The sequence below is a fragment of the Mixophyes fleayi genome, chromosome 9 (assembly GCF_038048845.1).
Source record: "Mixophyes fleayi isolate aMixFle1 chromosome 9, aMixFle1.hap1, whole genome shotgun sequence".
In the NCBI taxonomy this organism is placed as follows: Eukaryota; Metazoa; Chordata; class Amphibia; order Anura; family Limnodynastidae; genus Mixophyes; species Mixophyes fleayi.
In genome coordinates this window covers 126,030,512-126,047,870 of record NC_134410.1, presented here as the reverse complement: position 1 = coordinate 126,047,870, position 17,359 = coordinate 126,030,512, and the positions used below count along the sequence as shown (strand labels likewise).

General features: G+C 39.6%; 1 protein-coding gene across 2 annotated transcripts in view; it reads right to left on the bottom strand.

Moving 5' to 3' along the window:
* Positions 1-412: 412 nt before the first annotated feature.
* LOC142101285 (ficolin-2-like) overlaps positions 413-17,359 on the bottom strand; it is a 30,810-nt gene continuing 13,863 nt past the window's right edge. The window contains exons 1-9 of one of the 2 annotated variants that reach the window (XM_075185643.1): positions 13,628-14,832; positions 13,097-13,189; positions 12,394-12,438; positions 10,799-10,834; positions 10,309-10,347; positions 8,068-8,195; positions 5,608-5,737; positions 2,094-2,228; positions 413-1,135 (exon numbers count right to left, since the gene is read on the bottom strand). In XM_075185643.1, coding sequence (XP_075041744.1) covers positions 888-1,135; positions 2,094-2,228; positions 5,608-5,737; positions 8,068-8,195; positions 10,309-10,347; positions 10,799-10,834; positions 12,394-12,438; positions 13,097-13,189; positions 13,628-13,715 — 942 coding nt within the window. In that variant the 5' untranslated portion in view covers positions 13,716-14,832 and the 3' untranslated portion in view covers positions 413-887. Of the gene's footprint in view, positions 1,136-2,093; positions 2,229-5,607; positions 5,738-8,067; positions 8,196-10,308; positions 10,348-10,798; positions 10,835-12,393; positions 12,439-13,096; positions 13,190-13,627; positions 14,833-17,359 lie in introns of those variants that run through there. The other variant, XM_075185644.1, reaches the window with a different exon arrangement.

Genomic DNA, 17,359 nt, shown 5'->3' with positions numbered 1-17,359 from the left:
TAATATCTGGCCAGAAGGACAAACAGTCTTTATATAAAAAAGTAAAAAACTAATACAAATAGCAAGAAATACTGTTGAGTCTTCAATTTCCTCCTTATTCAGAACCTGTTTTATTCATCATTACCCCGCCATCCTGTTTTTCATAGCAAAATGAAATTTATCTAACAATTTGAGTATGTTCTACCGATTTGTCCATGGTCTGGGCGGAGTAAGGCTGTAATCTGTGATTACTGAAGTGTGGCCTAAAGCGCCAATTTACAGTGTGACCCAAAATGGGCCATTGGTTTTTTAGAGTTCTAGATCATTTAATGGGTCTTTCAGCAGATGCCTCATTATCCAAGACTTCGTTATCCATGGCTTGAATGGATAAATAACTTGCCTAGTACAACAAGAAAAAAGCTAAAAAAATATATATAATATAAAACTTTTATTCTGATACACCTGAACTGTGACACTGTTGCAATTTATTTTTTTATAAATGGTTCCCCTACCCTCTCATTTATTAATGTGAACTATGCTTAGTCATCAAAAGCAAATAAGACAGAACAAGGCCTCCAAGGTTAGGTGGGGGCTCATATGGTCCACAGGGTTCTTTGAGCTCTCATTACGGCACAAATGAAGCTATCTTGCTCAGAGACAATAATTGATGGGTTAACAAGGATGGGTTGAAGACTGTAAGTTGGGACTTTCCAGGTAGTCCTTAGGTCACCTAGCTAATAGCAGAAAGATTAGGAACAGGATCATTTATATATGCATATTTCAGTATATGATTTATTCAGATTATAGCATGCAGTTTTAAAATAACAGTATCACTAATTACAGTAGTCTTATGAAAGATAATATCTGTGTAATTCTGTGTGGTTTGCAAGAAGCGTCTTTCTATTTCATTACACGGGTCTAATTTTCATCTCAGACTGTTTGTAGGAGTAATTATAGCCCTTGCCAGAGAGCCAGTCAATGCCATCGGCAAAGGTGTCGTGGTGACCGGGAAGATACAGTCCGTTCAGGTTTGACTGATGACACTTGCTGTACCACCAGGCTCCCTTGTACGCCTGGGCACAGTTACTTGGGTCTTCATCGTTGTCCTGGTCTACGGTGGAGAACTTCATCCCGTTGTGATATGCCAGAGAATCTCCTAAACAAGAATTCCATAAGGGTTATTTACAAATTGTGCAATGTGTTGTCCTTGCAGCATAACTGGTGTTTGGGTCTATTTCTATGTCAATACTCCTGTTCAGAAACACATTTGCTGTTGCAAAAGAACGTCATACAAAGGCCGATAGATGTCATCTTCTGACCACATTTTCTAACATGCCTGATAGTTATCCTAACAGTCGTTATAGAATCAATATCAGCATTGTAGTTGTCTTGTGGCCACACAAGTGGAGATACAGAGCCAATTTCTCAATTTAGCCTTGACGTTGCAGTTTGTTTGGCCCATTTTTAATTAATCCATTGTAGACTATATTTCATTGTGCACCAACCTCTAACTTACAGTTCCAGCCGCAGCAAAACATTAATGTTAGTGAAAAGGGAGGAAGCATCTGGTAGAGACCGTAATGTACAATGTGCTTACATACTATACATACTCTGCATGTAGAGATTTGGACGAACAATTTTGTATTTTAGACCAAGGTGGCCCAATTTGTTGCTTGATTGGCCCAAAACAAACCTGCATCCCAAATAACCTGATTGATTCTGTGATAATCAGGGGTTGAGGACTTATGACTGACTTATGGACTTCATTTTCTTGTGTGGGCTACTACACTAATTGGGCCCCTTGTACTACAATCATTCAACTGCAGTACAAAGCATCAAGAAGTGTCCAGATTCTAGAGCACACAGGAAGATCTGGCTAAATGGGCCTAGACCCATGAGATGGATGGTTTAATTGTACAGAGCTGGTTGTTCAATAACCCAGCCATTGATTAAACACACACACAAACAGGTTGTCATTGAAAAAACGTTACAAAAACAATGACACCGACAACCAAATCATTGATTTTAATCACCTTCATCATCTTCTCCACCGATTCTGAGGGGAGAAGTGGCTGTTAAGGTAGGAGGGGAGCTACAACACTATTGTTCCTTACCTGCATCACCACTCTCAAAAATTCCAATGATCAATTTGTATTTCTCTGATTCTCCCATAACTTTGAAATATTTGTATTTAGCAAAATATTTTACAGTATCAAAGCCTTGTAGATCAACACGTAGCTCCCATGTTCCTGCAAAGAGAGTAGAAACAATCATTTCCCCAAAAAATTATGATCAGATCTAAAAGGAAAACGTTAACATGTATACATTTAATTTCACAAAGGGTGAGTTTGACAACATAATGTTCCTGCATCAGTGTGAACAGGAACCTCACATCACTATTTTGTGCTGTTGGGGGGACCTTGCTCCTTCCAATGTCTCACTCTCAGTCTGTAACATGGAGCGTGTGTGTGTTTATTTTCTATTACATAAGTGTGTGAAATGACAGGTTCCAGTTGGCTGGCTACAAGTGACAGCATGCTCTGGCACCTACTGCCATGCTGGCACTTGAAGCTCACCAAGAACCAGCATGGCCAAGCAGTCAATAGCTGCTTCGGCTTGCTCAGACTTGTAGTTCCAAACACTTAACTAATGTTTTTCTGACTTTTACTCATTACCCCCATCAACCCAGAGGGAACGGAAAGAGCTCTAGTGCTATTCAATATGGGGCTGGTTTCTCTAGGGAGTGAAGCAGAGGTGGCTCAACGCACTAACCAGGCGGCCGCCCAGGGGTACAGCATGCTAGTGGTGCCAGCATTAGGATTTCCTGAGTCTGGATCACATCAGAGCAAATATGGCAATAGTACTCACTGCGGATATGACAGCTGCATATCCTAGTAACACACCCCCTTCCTCCTCATTGGTGGACAGAGGGGAAGGATGTCTGTAATAATTTAAAAAGCAGGGACGCGGTGTCTGCCACTTCTCTTAAATGTCCTAGTAGAAGCTGCAGATAGAGGAGTCCCTGCACCTGATTACATCATGATGCAGTTCCCAGTCACTGATAGGCTGGGACTGCTGAACTGCAGTGATGAGGTCACCACATCATCGTGATCCTAGCAGTGGGGAATGAAAAGGGATGAATGACAGCAGTGGCGGGTGTTAAAAAGGAAAGTTGGGGTAGGGGTTTCCCGGATTTGAAAATTTACTATTGGGCGGCTCATCTGAGCCAGATCGTAGCCTCCTTTGCCCCCCCCCCCCCGCGGCACTGTCGTGGGTTGACATCGAATCCGATTATCTTAATTTTCCAATTTTGTCCTGTATATGGGGTCTCACAAAACAAACTAGATCTCCCCTCACTTCCCAATGCCCTACCCTCCTATTCTCAGCTGCAATATGGGAGACCTGCCGACCCCATCTCAAGATACCAGTGTCCTCTCTTACTGTCCTACCTCTTTGGGGTAACCCTGCCTTCTCTCCTGGGCTCTCCTCCACCTTCTATGGTCCCTGGGTCACTGCGGGAATTTGATTTGTTGGAGACCTACTATCTCAGGGGGCCTTTATCTCCTGGGATGGCCTACGCTCTAAATATCCAAGTCTCCATCCTAAATTCTACGAGTATTTCCAATTACGACACTTTGTGGGCTCTCTCCTCTCCCCCCTCTTAGGTCTCCCTTTGAATCTCTATGTCTCTCCTCACCCTTGGGTAGGGGCATCATCTCCTCTATCTACAGCCTGATTCACAATGTACTCCTGCCCCCGGGGGGTAGGCATGAGAGGGAGTGGGAGAGAGATCTGCCCCCCCCTGAGGATCTGCCCCCCCTTATTGGGAAACCATAAGGAACCAAGTTGCCACCAGCTCTATTTCCACTTTGGTGAAGGAGAACGCATATAAAATATACTATAGATGGTCCTATACACCTGATAAACTCACTAAAATGTTCCCCTCTAGCTCTCCATTATGTTGGCGGGGTTGTGGCCAGACGGGCTCATTTTTACATATTTGGTGGTCCTGTCCTAAAATATCCTCCTTTTGGGATCGGGTTAGGACCCTCCTCTCCTCCCTCCTCCCATGCCCCGTCCGGAAAGACCCATGCATGGTCTTTTCTTCTCTGTTACCCTCTGATTGAGGATGATAGAGAGTCTGCAAAATTGGCCTCCCATGTCCTGGCTGCTGTGCGATGCCTAGTAGCTAAGTCTTGGAAACAAGCTGAACCCCCCACTATGGCGGCCCTGCGATCTTATATCTGGCTCATTGCCCGGATGGAAAAGATTACATGGGTGGAAGTTGACGAATCAGGATGTTGAATTAAAGGTCAGGGGTGGGGGGGGATTGATGAATAACCGGGGTCAAGAGATTATAAGAGCACTGTCAAACCGTTGAAAATAAAAATAAATAAAGTTACATGGTGAGATTTATTTCATGTTAGAAAAATAAATTAATTTTTTTTGCAATGGTTTGGCAGCTGGATTGGCACATACATCCCTGTATCTAAACCCCCCTCCCCCCATCTGCTTTATACAATGTCCGAGAAGTTTGGCGGGTGAAGGGTAACCAGCCCAAGCTATATATATGCGCTGGTACTGGTTATACATTGTGGGGGGGTTTTATTTATTGATTTATCCTTTCAAGCTTTAAACACCAGTCGTCATCAAGGCACAGTGGCCTAGTGGTTAGCACTTCTGCCTCACAGCACCAGTGAGTCCAGTGGTCTCTCTATACATCCCAGTTTTGCTGCCACCAAGAAGAGTTGTAATACCTGAAAAAAAACAGCCAGAATGTCCTAGTGTCATCATAAGTTATAGAAGACATAAATGAAGGTCAAGTAGGCATGATTTTAGGAGATGGCAGCTCTATAGCATGTTGTTGGACAGCAGTGGTTAGCTTCTCTGACTCACAGCCCTGGGTCGTGAGTTCGATTCCCAACCATGGCCTTATCTGTGTGGAGCTTGTATGTTCTCCCTGTGTATGCGTGGGTTTCCTTCCACACTCTAAAAACATACTGGTAGGTTAATTGGCTACTATCAAAATTGACCCTAGTCTCTCTCTCTCCCTACCTGCCTGTATGTATGCTAGGGAATTTAGACTGTAAGATCCAATGGGGCAGGGACTGATGTGAATGAGTTCTCTATATAGCGCTGTGGAATTAGTGGCGCTATATAAATAACTGACAATGATGAAGGTTAAGACTGTTGTATCTTTACTTAAGCTTTAAGGGCATCTTTATGTTGCTCATCTTGATGCGTTTGCCGACTTGTATAATATTTCAAGTCATGCATAGGTTAAGATCTGCGCAACCTAAATACATGCTGCAGTTTTCCGACCATACTTTTCCGTTTATGACCAGGCCACAAAATTGTAGCCTACTCTAAGTCAACCCATTTATCCCCGGATCTTTACACTTCTCGAAACAGCCCGTACCATGGCAACTTACCTCATCTCTACTCCAGTGACAATTTCTTTGGTCAATTTTCAGAGAAATTTAACATAAACCATTTTCATTTAATTTTATGGAGTGGAGTTTTGCTTAAGTTTTGTATACATAACATGGCAGGCCACATAAATCAAGGTGCATGGGAAAGCAGGTGAGAGGTGAAGGACGAGTCCAGATCATATGAAGTGATCATTACCTATTGATGTTAAATTGTAAAGATTGTCATTCCCCAGCCAGAACTCAGACAGGTAGCTGCCAAACCCCATCTTATAGGACTTCCAGTCACGCAAGAAATCAACGGAACCATCGTAACGTCTCTGAAACACCTATATTAAGAAAAAGAGAGAGGAAACAAGGACCAAAGCTAGACAGTCATTTGTCAGGGTTCAATCCCAAGGATTCTGCTTTACTAGCTCTCATCACTGAGCTACCCTGGGGAGCTGATCTTGGAGTTTTATGTACAAACTTACTATGTTCCATTTCAAGCCATAGGAATTAACCTATTTTCCCTCTGATGAAATTACATAGTAATGAAACGCGTTAGTGTTCATGGATGTTTAGTATTGTGACCTTTCATCCATTCACGCTATTTTCAAACTGTTTTAGGCTTTGTGGACTACTAATATCAGCGTATTGCAGCCCTATTGAACTTAAAATTATCGATGGTGATTGCAAAAGTGCTGCCTAAATTGCCAACGAACTGACTTTTGGAAAGCCGGCCTTATCGCTCCAGTGCTCTGAATTCAAACGCCAATTTCACTGCTGACGTGTTGTGCACTCTGGCGGCAGCAGCGTCAGGTGAGCCTGGCTGGCGGTTGCATCCTGGCTAATGTGAGCTACATGTGCACCCGCTATAAACTATATAATCTGCAGTCAAGGATACAGGGTTGTCTGGATGGTATTGCTGGATATGATGATCGAGCATTATCAGTGAGTACTTGTGCATATTTGATGGAGGTAAAATTTTACCAGAGACCATTGCACTTAGTTTGATTTATCGGAACTGTGTCTTTTGCCCGTGGAGTATTAGGACTGATAGCTCAGCTAGTAACATAATAATTTGAAGTTCATAACATCTATACCGCATAACCTTTTTTTTTCGACACTTCTGATTGGATTCGTCACAGTTTACATGGGTGGAGTTCTAACCACTTGTTAATCATTGGCCAATTTCTCTCGCTACTTTTTTTGACAACTGTCTGAAATGGACTTTATATTGTAGCGATAAGAGGAGATTGTATTTATTTTATTCCATTAGCTATTTTATGGCTTTGTAGCCACAGTGCACTGTGCTATTATAGCTTCTCATGAATTGTGCTTTTCCAATAGTTGTAGGCACACATATATGCTTGTTATTGTGTTTCGGTTGGCTATATTAGAGGTCTACCAACATCTTTTTTTATACATTTATTGTGTGCATTTATTATCATACAAACCTATCAGTATGTTTTAAGTGATTAATAAATATATTTTATGGTGATTTGTGACAGTTTTATATTATTCAGCATGTAATTTATAGTCACTATTCTACTCTCAGCTAGCCATATAGGTTATTAGCGCTGCAATTTATTTGGATTTTTGTGATGCTTCTTTTACAGGTGGTTTGCAACCTCCTTGTATATTGAAGCCATCTGACTCTTTGGCTAGACAAGAGAAGTGCTTATATTTATTTTTTTAGGGCGCCATTATCACAGGATTTTTTTCTTTTTTTGAAGTAGGAATTAACCTAGGCTGCCTTGTAGACAATACAGACATATATACATCTCTGCTGGCTTGAGACTAAGGAGTGTGTTTCTCTTTGTGCATACATTTTTAATACGTCAACTACTGTGTGTATATAGTTTATACGACTTATTAAGTCTATTGGTTAAGTAGCTACATCTGTCCACCTTTAAATACCTGGGGGTAAATGTATCAAACTGAGAGTTTTCTAGCGGGTTTGAGAAACCAATCAGATTCTAGCTATCATTTATTTAGTGCATTTTACAAAATGATAGCTAGAATCTGATTGGTTGCTACAGGCAACATCTCCTCTTTTCAAACCCGCCAGAAAACTCTCAGCTTGATACATTTATCCCCTGGAGACATTTAAAAAATAAGCTTGCTAAGCCTTCCCTAACTTGACTGTCTGTCAGCGAACATTTTACCAAATTATCTATGTTATTGATATTATATAAAAAAAAAATAGAAAAGTTACACAGATGGAAATGAGGAGGCTTCTACACTGACATTGCTCATTCATTTAGCAGTCAGGCTGAATGACCTAATAGCAAGTGGCCCTCATGCTCAAGGTGGTTGTCCATCATCTCCTTCAGCATCAACCAGATGACCACATTTAACTTTCAAAATTCTCCCAGCTATCAGTATTACACCATTACTGGTACCACCAATGTGAGTAACTCCTGAAGCTTCCAAGATCCAGCTGTGGAGTTATATTAGTGGGTAGGTTTATTGGAGAAATGTTACATTTATTTAATGTTTAATGTGATACCAACAATTGTATTGGTATAATAACAATTATGAGTGTCATCTGTAACCTAAAATTATGTGGTAAGCAGTATTGTGCTGTTGGGTAATGAGGTTTTTTTTAAGACCTAGAAACTCCCTGAAGGCATGAATTTGTATCAAATGCAGAGATTTCTGCAGACAGACTTACAATCCAGCCACCTTCATCAGTGTGCATGTCACACAGGACTCTCAGTGGGGTCTTCCCATCCGGGTATATTGTGTACCAGTCACTGAGAAGCACTCCACGATCCCGCAGCTCCTTACAGTTCCTGGCAGCTGAGAGATAGGGAGCAGAATATTACAGTGAATAAATAATGTAAATCAGACTATGAGTTTCATGCCTGTCAAAGCTCCTGACAGACTAAATACGATGGAAGGCATTTGAGCTTCCCTAGTCCTAAATGTTGTATGCCTTCCCAGTACCTTCATACACTTTGCATCTAGGATTTATGACCTCTCTTATGGTAGACAATTATTGGTAATACAGGACAGCAGAAGAAGCTCTGACATTGTTTTGGCTTGGACTTATATGGTTAGAGTCTGAAATGAAAAAACGGGACATACCTGTAGTTTTCTGAATTCATAAAATACACCCTTCTACTCTCTTCTAAATCCCAAATAATGTCAGTTATATGCAGCAATTCCAACTTTGTCTATCTAAAAATGATTAAACCCTTTAAAATTATACTTCACACACTTTTAACCCAAAACTGCCACCACCAACATTTATTTCAACGCTCCCTCTTTGAAGAAGTCACAGCTTATTTACTTTAACTTAAAATACCATCACAACTTATATCTCCCTACAATTCCACTTAGTTGAACCAGACTTATCGCTAACCAAACAATCCCCTCTATTTCAGCTGCGGTTTAATAAATGACCAAGCTTAACTAGCCCTTGAATTTGTTAAGAATACAAAGACAGAACGTTATTAAATGGGATTTAATATGGCAAATTAGCAACAATAATATGATGGCATACAGTAATATTATGTAAAATAGTAAAAAATACAGAAATAGAAAAAATATATGCAATTTCCTATCTGTTGCGGGGAGACTCAGATACATGGACCTATTCCCCAATACAGTTGACCTCCAGGAATATGACATTTTTTCATAATATACTGTGACTTTTTAAAGCATGCTCCTTCAGCCCCAGCTTTCCTTCCTGTGAGGTCACTTAAAAAGGCAGGATATATGCTAAAAAGTGGGAAATTTACACCTGGGTGTGAATCACAATCTCTGCAGGAATAGCAAGAAATCCTTATACAGACCATAAGTTTCCAAAGACTCATAATAATACATGTAATAAACAGTAAAAAGTATAAAGTTATCTATGTTTAGACATTAAACATTTTTTATATACCTATTCACCCTGATTGTAAAAATATACAGCAAACATCTTGAATATAAGTTATGACCAAAGTTGCTTTGATGTGTTTTTTTCAGTATATGTAATCATGAGGGGCCTGATTCATTAAGAATCTTAACTTGAGAAACTTCTTATTTCAGTCTTCTGGACAAAACCATGTTACAATGCAAGGGGTGCAAATTAGTATTCTGTTTTGCACATAAGTTAAATACTGACTGTTTTTTCATGTAGCACACAAATATCAACCTTAAATTTCAGTGTACAAAGAAGCTATCAAAAATTGTATTGCAGTAAATAGTCAACTGTATATTTGATATTTTATTTTAGTCCTTCCTGGCTATGTCATACTTCATGACAAAATGTATAACTGGTACTGTCACACATTGGTATTTAGTTGCCAAAGGATTTAAGGGTACAGGATTAAACAAGGCCAGGGAGCAAGAAATTAGTATATGACGGGTAAAGTATTTGTAGTTACCAAATCAGGTCAGGTATCAATCAAAACAGGTACAAATCAGCTTCGGGAAGAGTAACCAAAATAGGCGATGGTCAAGGTCGAGGGCAGATCAAGATCATGCAAGGTCTATACAGGTAGACATTGGTACACAGGAAAACACAACAATTCTCTTAGTCAGACCACCAAAGTAAATCGACCTATAATGGGCCATGAGTAATATCTTGGCAAATACATGTACAGTATACACATGTAGATGTTACCTCTTGGAATAAGATACACATGTCCCTAAGGGGTGCTGACCATGCAGGTATTATGTTTTGTCTATGCCAGCATTGAGAATTATTTGTCCTTTTAAGCAATAGTTAGTCACAGCATGCACTGAAGCAGCCAACAGGGCAGTATCTAAAAATCGGTCAAACCAATGACTTCAGAAACTTTTTGGCATACAACATTTCCTTACAGAAGACTACAACTTAAATAGTAAATATAAACTTAAGTTTACTAAGACTAATTCAAAATTAATTTATAATCACAGAAATAGATGTTTGAGGAAAACTCACCGTACAAAGATTCGGGAAAGGCCGGGTCTCCCTTATCCCCTGCAGACATAAAATATGCAGACAGTGATAAATAGCCTGAAGATGAAGGTGACAGCATTTCACAAGCAGTAGTGGGTATTAAATTTAAATAGTGAACATTGACAAACATTTCCTGGTAACTGTAGTGGGTACTGAAATAAATAAAAATAATAATTCATGTCAAACATTTACTTTAAATATTAGACTAAAAGAAAGGTAGTCATTGGTTACATGTGATTGAATAAAATCTATAATCCTTATCTCCATGTAATAAACAACAATGTTCTAATAATAATATTATTATCATTATTATTATTTATAAAGCCCTGGCATATTTCACAACGCTTTAAAATATAGGCATTAAACAAAGAAACATTAGAAATACAAGCAAACAAGGAAATACAGTAAGGTAAATGGAGCCAGGGACTTGCTTACAATCTGCAACATCAAAATGTGTTACATCACAATTTACCTTTTTGTCCTTGTCGCCCTGGAATACCCGGATCTCCTGCATTAAAATAACATATAACAACGATCAGTAGTTATTGCACTATACAAATACCAGTGTTTATACTGTTGTACATCACACTCATTACTGAGCCACTCCCCTGGTCTATCTATTTTATTTTATATTCGTTTTGTCCATTCATAGGAAATCTCATGTACAGTCAGATACAAGAATATGATGACTGTACCCGCTCTATGGAATTCTCTCCCTCGCACAATAAGACTCTCCTCTGGTCTACAAACTTTCAAGCGTTCTCTGAAAACCCACCTCTTAAGACAAGCTTATAATATTCCTCAACCACCCTCTTAACCTCACTACATTACCCTATTACCACCCGTTACACAATATCGCATAAGACAACTACCCCCTGACCAACATTGTTGTGTGACAGGATCATTTAGCTTATGAGTCACTTTTACCTTTGCAGTATAGCTGGGCCGAAATGCAAAATGTAGACTTAACCTCAAGTATCAAACTCCCATTGTCCCATAGATTGTAGGCTTGCGAGCAGGGTCTTCTCACCTCTTTGTCTGTTCTACCCAGTTTGTTTATTAGTTTACTATGTTTGTCCCCAATTGTAAAACGCTACGGAATATGTTGGTGCTATATAAATAAATGATGATGATGATGTAGGACCAGTAAAAAGGGGATATTACTAGTAATGTAAGGCATCTGGGTCTGGCAATGAGAATAATAGTACAGTGTGTACAGGTACAATTCTTATCCAGGACCACATTACAATGGAATAAACTTGAGGACATGTCTACTTTTGAACTATGATATTGGTGATGATGACTTTGAATTCTGGGAACATCTCTACACTAGATTTAATGTTGCTCATAAAGTGTAACTAAAAAGACATATGTAGAACGTAGATTTGCAGGTGCACAAACATGCAACTCTTTGTTTGTGCTCTAAGTCAGCCGCAGATGCACACAGCCAAGGGCTAGGTTTTCCGCTGGTGCATCTACTTGGTTACCGCAGTGCCCTACAGGTAGTAGCAGGCCGGAAAGTTTGAGTTATGTCCCGCTCACAGCTGTGACTGGGCGCCGCGCGGCACTGATACTAGTGTGTACGGCAATGCGAGTGTCTGGAGGGGAAGAGAGTAGTGTAAGGGGCATCCTAGTGCAAGCACTAGGCACATACCCTGTGGGTGCCCCCATCATAACATGCCAACACCCCCTTTTCCAGTTTGTCCAGGGAGGTGCGAAGTTGGGGGACCTGTGTTTGTCTGAGATCCATACTAGCTGTGTTCAAACTGAATAGTGCAAGGAGTAAAGTGAGCTTGGGCTGAGATGCTGTAATGTTTTGCAAATATTCTGTTTATTGCAAAATATTTCAAGTATAAGCTGTAAATGTAATATACAATCCAGAGTGCTCAGTAAAACAAGATGAGTGTTTCACAGGATTGTCAAGAGCGACAAGGAGCGCATGTACAAAAGAGGGCAAATATTTCAGCACCAGCTTAGCGCCTATTGAAGTTATAATGCGCTACTGACAGACATATTCCATGTGTTAACGTCACTGCATTTTACAGGTGATCACAAATTGTCACTGACCTTTATTCCCAGGTGGCCCAGCCGGTCCTCTGCCGCCCAGAGGTCCTGAAAATATTACATAACACGCATATACAATAATAATAGATAACGCATTAATAATACATAACATAGGCATTGACTCACAATATCAGCGACCGTCTATGTGAATATATTATATCACGAGATACCAGTTACTTTACCTTTATTTTTAATAAGGTTTCCATAAACTAAAACATTGTATTTACACATTATAAGTAAGGTCGATACATGTTACCAAAATATAGATTTGAATGTGAGAGTTTGCTGACTGTGTAAATTGTATTTCAAAGAGAAGTTTAAAAAATATCCCGGCACAAGCTATTATTTAATGCTATATCTCTACCCAACAAATAGTAACAAACCGCAGGATTACTACGCCTGTGAATACCACCGTTTTGGAGATACACTGAGACACCCAGGACAATTGTTTCTCCAGGTCCCATAGCCTGGAGAAGTTTCAATAAAGGCTGCTCTCTGCTAGGTTGTCAAACGGAAGCTGATTGGATAAGTCATGGCTCTAATAACATCTTGGCCAATCTGAGACAGTTCTCTGAATTTTACTGTACCTGAATTATATATACTGTAAAAGATCATTCTGTCCTCGGTAAAACAGCCTAATTGCCACTTAAATTAATCAATATGCTGCTGTATCCCTATAGTAGAAGCATGAACTGGTAATACCGACCTCTCTCTCCTGGAAGTCCATGTTCTCCTTTATCACCTCGTACTCCCGGAATCCCAGGACATCCTTTAAGGATGGTCAACTGTTCTACGCCAGCTGGTAAGTAGAAAAAAAAAACAAACATAAATGTGAACTATAAAAATAAAACAATATATATCAGTTACAACTTTACAGATAATAACAGTCTGATATATTTGTACAATAAAATATTGTCTAGAGGTGTTTTTTTTATTTTGCAATTGCTCCTTTGTTTTCTTTCTTGCTATTATTCCCAGTTCATTTTCTTAAACAAAATTTTTCCACCTTTAGACTTTTTTGTCTAATTTATTGGCTTGCATATACCCTTCTGCAACTAGCTTTTTTCATTTTCCATGACATGTGGTTTCATCACATATTTCGATTCTAAACACTCTGATGGACAATGAGCCTATTTTACTTCTAAAGAAAATTATCTCCAACATTCTCAGGCAAATGTTTGTTCTATAGGTAGCTAAGGTGAAACCAGGTCTAGGAAGCACCAGAACAGCGACTCACCTGAGCAGGTGTTCTCGGCCTTACCGAGAGTGACCAGAGAGAAGACAATAAGCGACAAGGACAACATTACAGATACAGGGAGTATCATCCCTACGTCCTTTCCTATCTAATCCTGGTTTGTATGAAGAACACATTCACTATTTATAGGCTGATAAGAATTCTTTGAATAATTAATCTCTAGTATTAAATACATATTGTACAGATCATTACTCAACTTTCACAAATGTACACAATGCCTGGTAATTGAGACATACTGTATAAACCCAGGATATTTCTTATCATCCCACCCTGGGGTCAGCAAACACAAGTAGATGGCGGCTGCCAAATTTAAGATTTCATAATGACAAGATAATTGCTATGGGGATCGTAGGAGAACATAAGCTGGTTGCCTTAAAGGGAAACTTTCTATATGAAAATAAAATGTGGTATGCGGTTTTATTAATAGTGTCATGATTCTTTCTACTCTTGCTCAAGCTTGATTTCTCAGATAAGAGTGTCACCTTTACGTTTTTTATCAATTGTATCAATGCACATTATTACTATATAAATAGTGATTTCTGATCCTATATGCTTATGAACGGTGAGTTCTAATGTGTAGCATACGAAACAATGCACGTCTAGGATTCTGGATATAGACTGGTGCTTTATATGGTTACAGAATCCCTTGATGGCTGCTAATATCTATATATAATAACCGTCCTAGAGATCAACAAAATATTATCTTTGTTTCAACTAACCCTGGACAGATACTTGTAAATAGAATGTACATGGAAGTCAAATCTGGAACTGAACACCCCTTCTAGAACTTCTACGGCTCTTAAGTGAACTCTGTTTCTGAAAATAATTTCATACACATATTACAATCCCTCTTCCTACTCCGGTTACTCCAGCCATCAGGGGTGAAGTCCTTAGGAGGCAAAACATGTCAGGTTTGAGAGCCACTTTGTCCTTGTACAGATTAAAGACAGCTTAAATGGAGATAGTTTGTAGAAGTTATTCATTATTATTTTGTGGTTTGCAAGAAGCTGTGCCCATGACCTTGGATATGGCAGACAGGAGATAAAACACCAGCCCCCTCGGGAGAATTCCTGTGAGAATGTAGTAAGGTCTGTGTAACAAAATCATGCACAAAAAGTGGTTAAGATGAAGATAAGACAGTTAGGGGCGTAGTTTGCTGAAGTACGTGATTTTGTGTAACCAGAGTGCTATAAGAATGTGAATGTGAATTTGTAAACAATAAAGTAGAGCTAATTGCACACACAGAACTTGCAGTGTCTTTTATTCTCTCCGGCTGATGAGCTCCTAAACTGGTAAACTGACGCTTACAGGTGAACTGAATGATTAGATCCAACAGGTTCCTCAGGTGAACATCAACCAGGTGTCCATGTCCACCCATGGGTGTCCATGTCCACCCATGAATGGATGCCAGTCCAAGGTAGATCTTTATTTACATCTTAAAAGATTAGTCCACTACCACCAACACATTTCACTTAGTTACATAAGCAGTAGTTTCAGCTGGCATATAAGCTGTCATTCTTGTAATGGGACTATCAGTCTTGCTCTCTCTCGTTTCTCTGCCTCTACACAGTTGTACTCAAACACATCCGGTAAGTGACTTCACCTACCTTCACTCTGGGATACTCTTGGGATTATTTCGGATGCAATCTCAAGTCTCCCTGGTGCTTCTCAGAGTGAGCCCCCATGCTCACACCACTTAGCTCACAGGGCAGGTTTTCAACCTTCTGCCATGACTCCATACTCTCTGAGGCATCTCTGGCCTCTCTTTGTGTTTCTGAACCTCCCTTTGAGAGCTCAGACATCTCAACTTTGAGAACTCAGACACTCAGGCATCAACAGCATCTCAATTGCCTGGTCTCAAGCTCACACGATAGTTGGGTTATCTCGACATCACTTAACTGGTTAGGGTTAAAGGGGCATCAGACACCGACTACAACTATCATGACTCGAAATCATAAACCTTTGGCCGGAAGTTTAGTTTAGCTCAGAACTCCAAGTTACACCTATTAAACACTAGGGTTCCTGTGAACACACAAAACACACCACCCAAATGTAAGCTCACACGCCACTAGGTGTGTTACACTGGTAAGGAGATGGTCTTTTCTTTAAGCATAGGGATGGATCTTCTTAAAGATATTACTGGCAGCAGCTGGGCTTAATGCTAAAAAATATATATATATCGCGTTCTTTCAGTGTTGGGGTAGATATATAGGAAGAACTGAGGGAAAGATTTAGGCCCTGACCTGAGGGGCAAGCTATAATCTTTGAGCTATATTTTAAATCAGGTGTTTTTTTTGTAATTATGCATTGAAAAGAGACATAAGTCTTGACAGTGGGGCTTTTTTTTATCGACTAAGCCTTTAAACGAGCCAGGGCAAGACCTTAAAATTGGATTTTCCTAGAGCAAGCTTCCACGGGGTAGGAAAAAAATGTCTGGGATTAGTTAAGTGATCACAAACAGTAATCTGTAATAGTACCCCATGCATGAAGAAAGGATCATCCAGTCCCTTGACTTAATTCATGACACAGGATGTGTCTGAGGACTCAGGCGGGTGACCAGGCAATGCCAGTCCCTCGAGTGTCACCATGATTGGAAAAAGCTCAACCAATGGGGGGCTGGTATTTTAGCTGGATAAAAATATGGGTCAATTAGCTAATCCCTTGTAAAATGTAGTATTGATACGGTTGCGGCTTCATCGCTCGGGGGGATTTCTGTTTCCTTACAGACTGTAAATTAGATCCACTATACAGCTTACAAGGGTTACGGTGGCATAGGTCAGTGGGATATATGCTACCATATAGACCCCAATCTTAATATTGTTTTCAGAAATGATAGATAGATAGATAGATAGATAGAAAGTTTCAGAAAGGGAAAGCAGATCCCACTGGCCAAAGGCCACCCCTGGGGGTCCCAGATCCCTCCCTAATATTACTTTATGCCTATTCAGTCTTCTCTGTCCCTAAAGTCCAACTGTTGTTATAGAGTTAATTTCTTCAAATAATTTAATCCACGTCGATCATCACAAATTGTGTCACCCTAGATGGTGACCTTTTCCTTTCCTTCAATCCGTCCCTGCCCAAACTGGTTGTAAATTATACAGTTTACACAAGTGAAAATAAAAAGTTTATTGTTGATTTAGTGAGGAAATGTTATATTGCAAGATATAAAGTTACCGATATTTCAACAGTGGGAAATCAGAATGGATGTTTCAAATTCCATTGAGATGTCATAAGTGAGGAATGCAACATGAATTTTTACCTTGGCCGGTACTATTAGCACACACCATAATACCTAGTATGTTGTAGTGTCATTAAACAGTAAACATCACTCAGTATAAAGGATGAGACAAACGTGTGTTTCAGGTCAGCCATGAAGTACTTTACTCATGTCAATGAGGTTAACTTGTCTAAAAATTAATGTGAAGACGGTGAAGTTTAAGGTTAATGCATACCCCTCCATTATTTTGAATGCCCCCCCATGTTTAAGTTTATGGATGTAATTTATGAATAAAATAATGTATCATTTTTTTAATGTACTTATTTTTCTGTTATGACCCTACTTATTCTGCCATTTAATTATCTGTGTATACATGTTACATAAAACTTGTGGGTTTGTTATCGAAGACAGAAATGTGTATTTTGGTAAAAGTAAACAACCCACCTCATAATTCTGCCTATTAATGCATATGGACCCCCATACCTTTACCCCCTTAA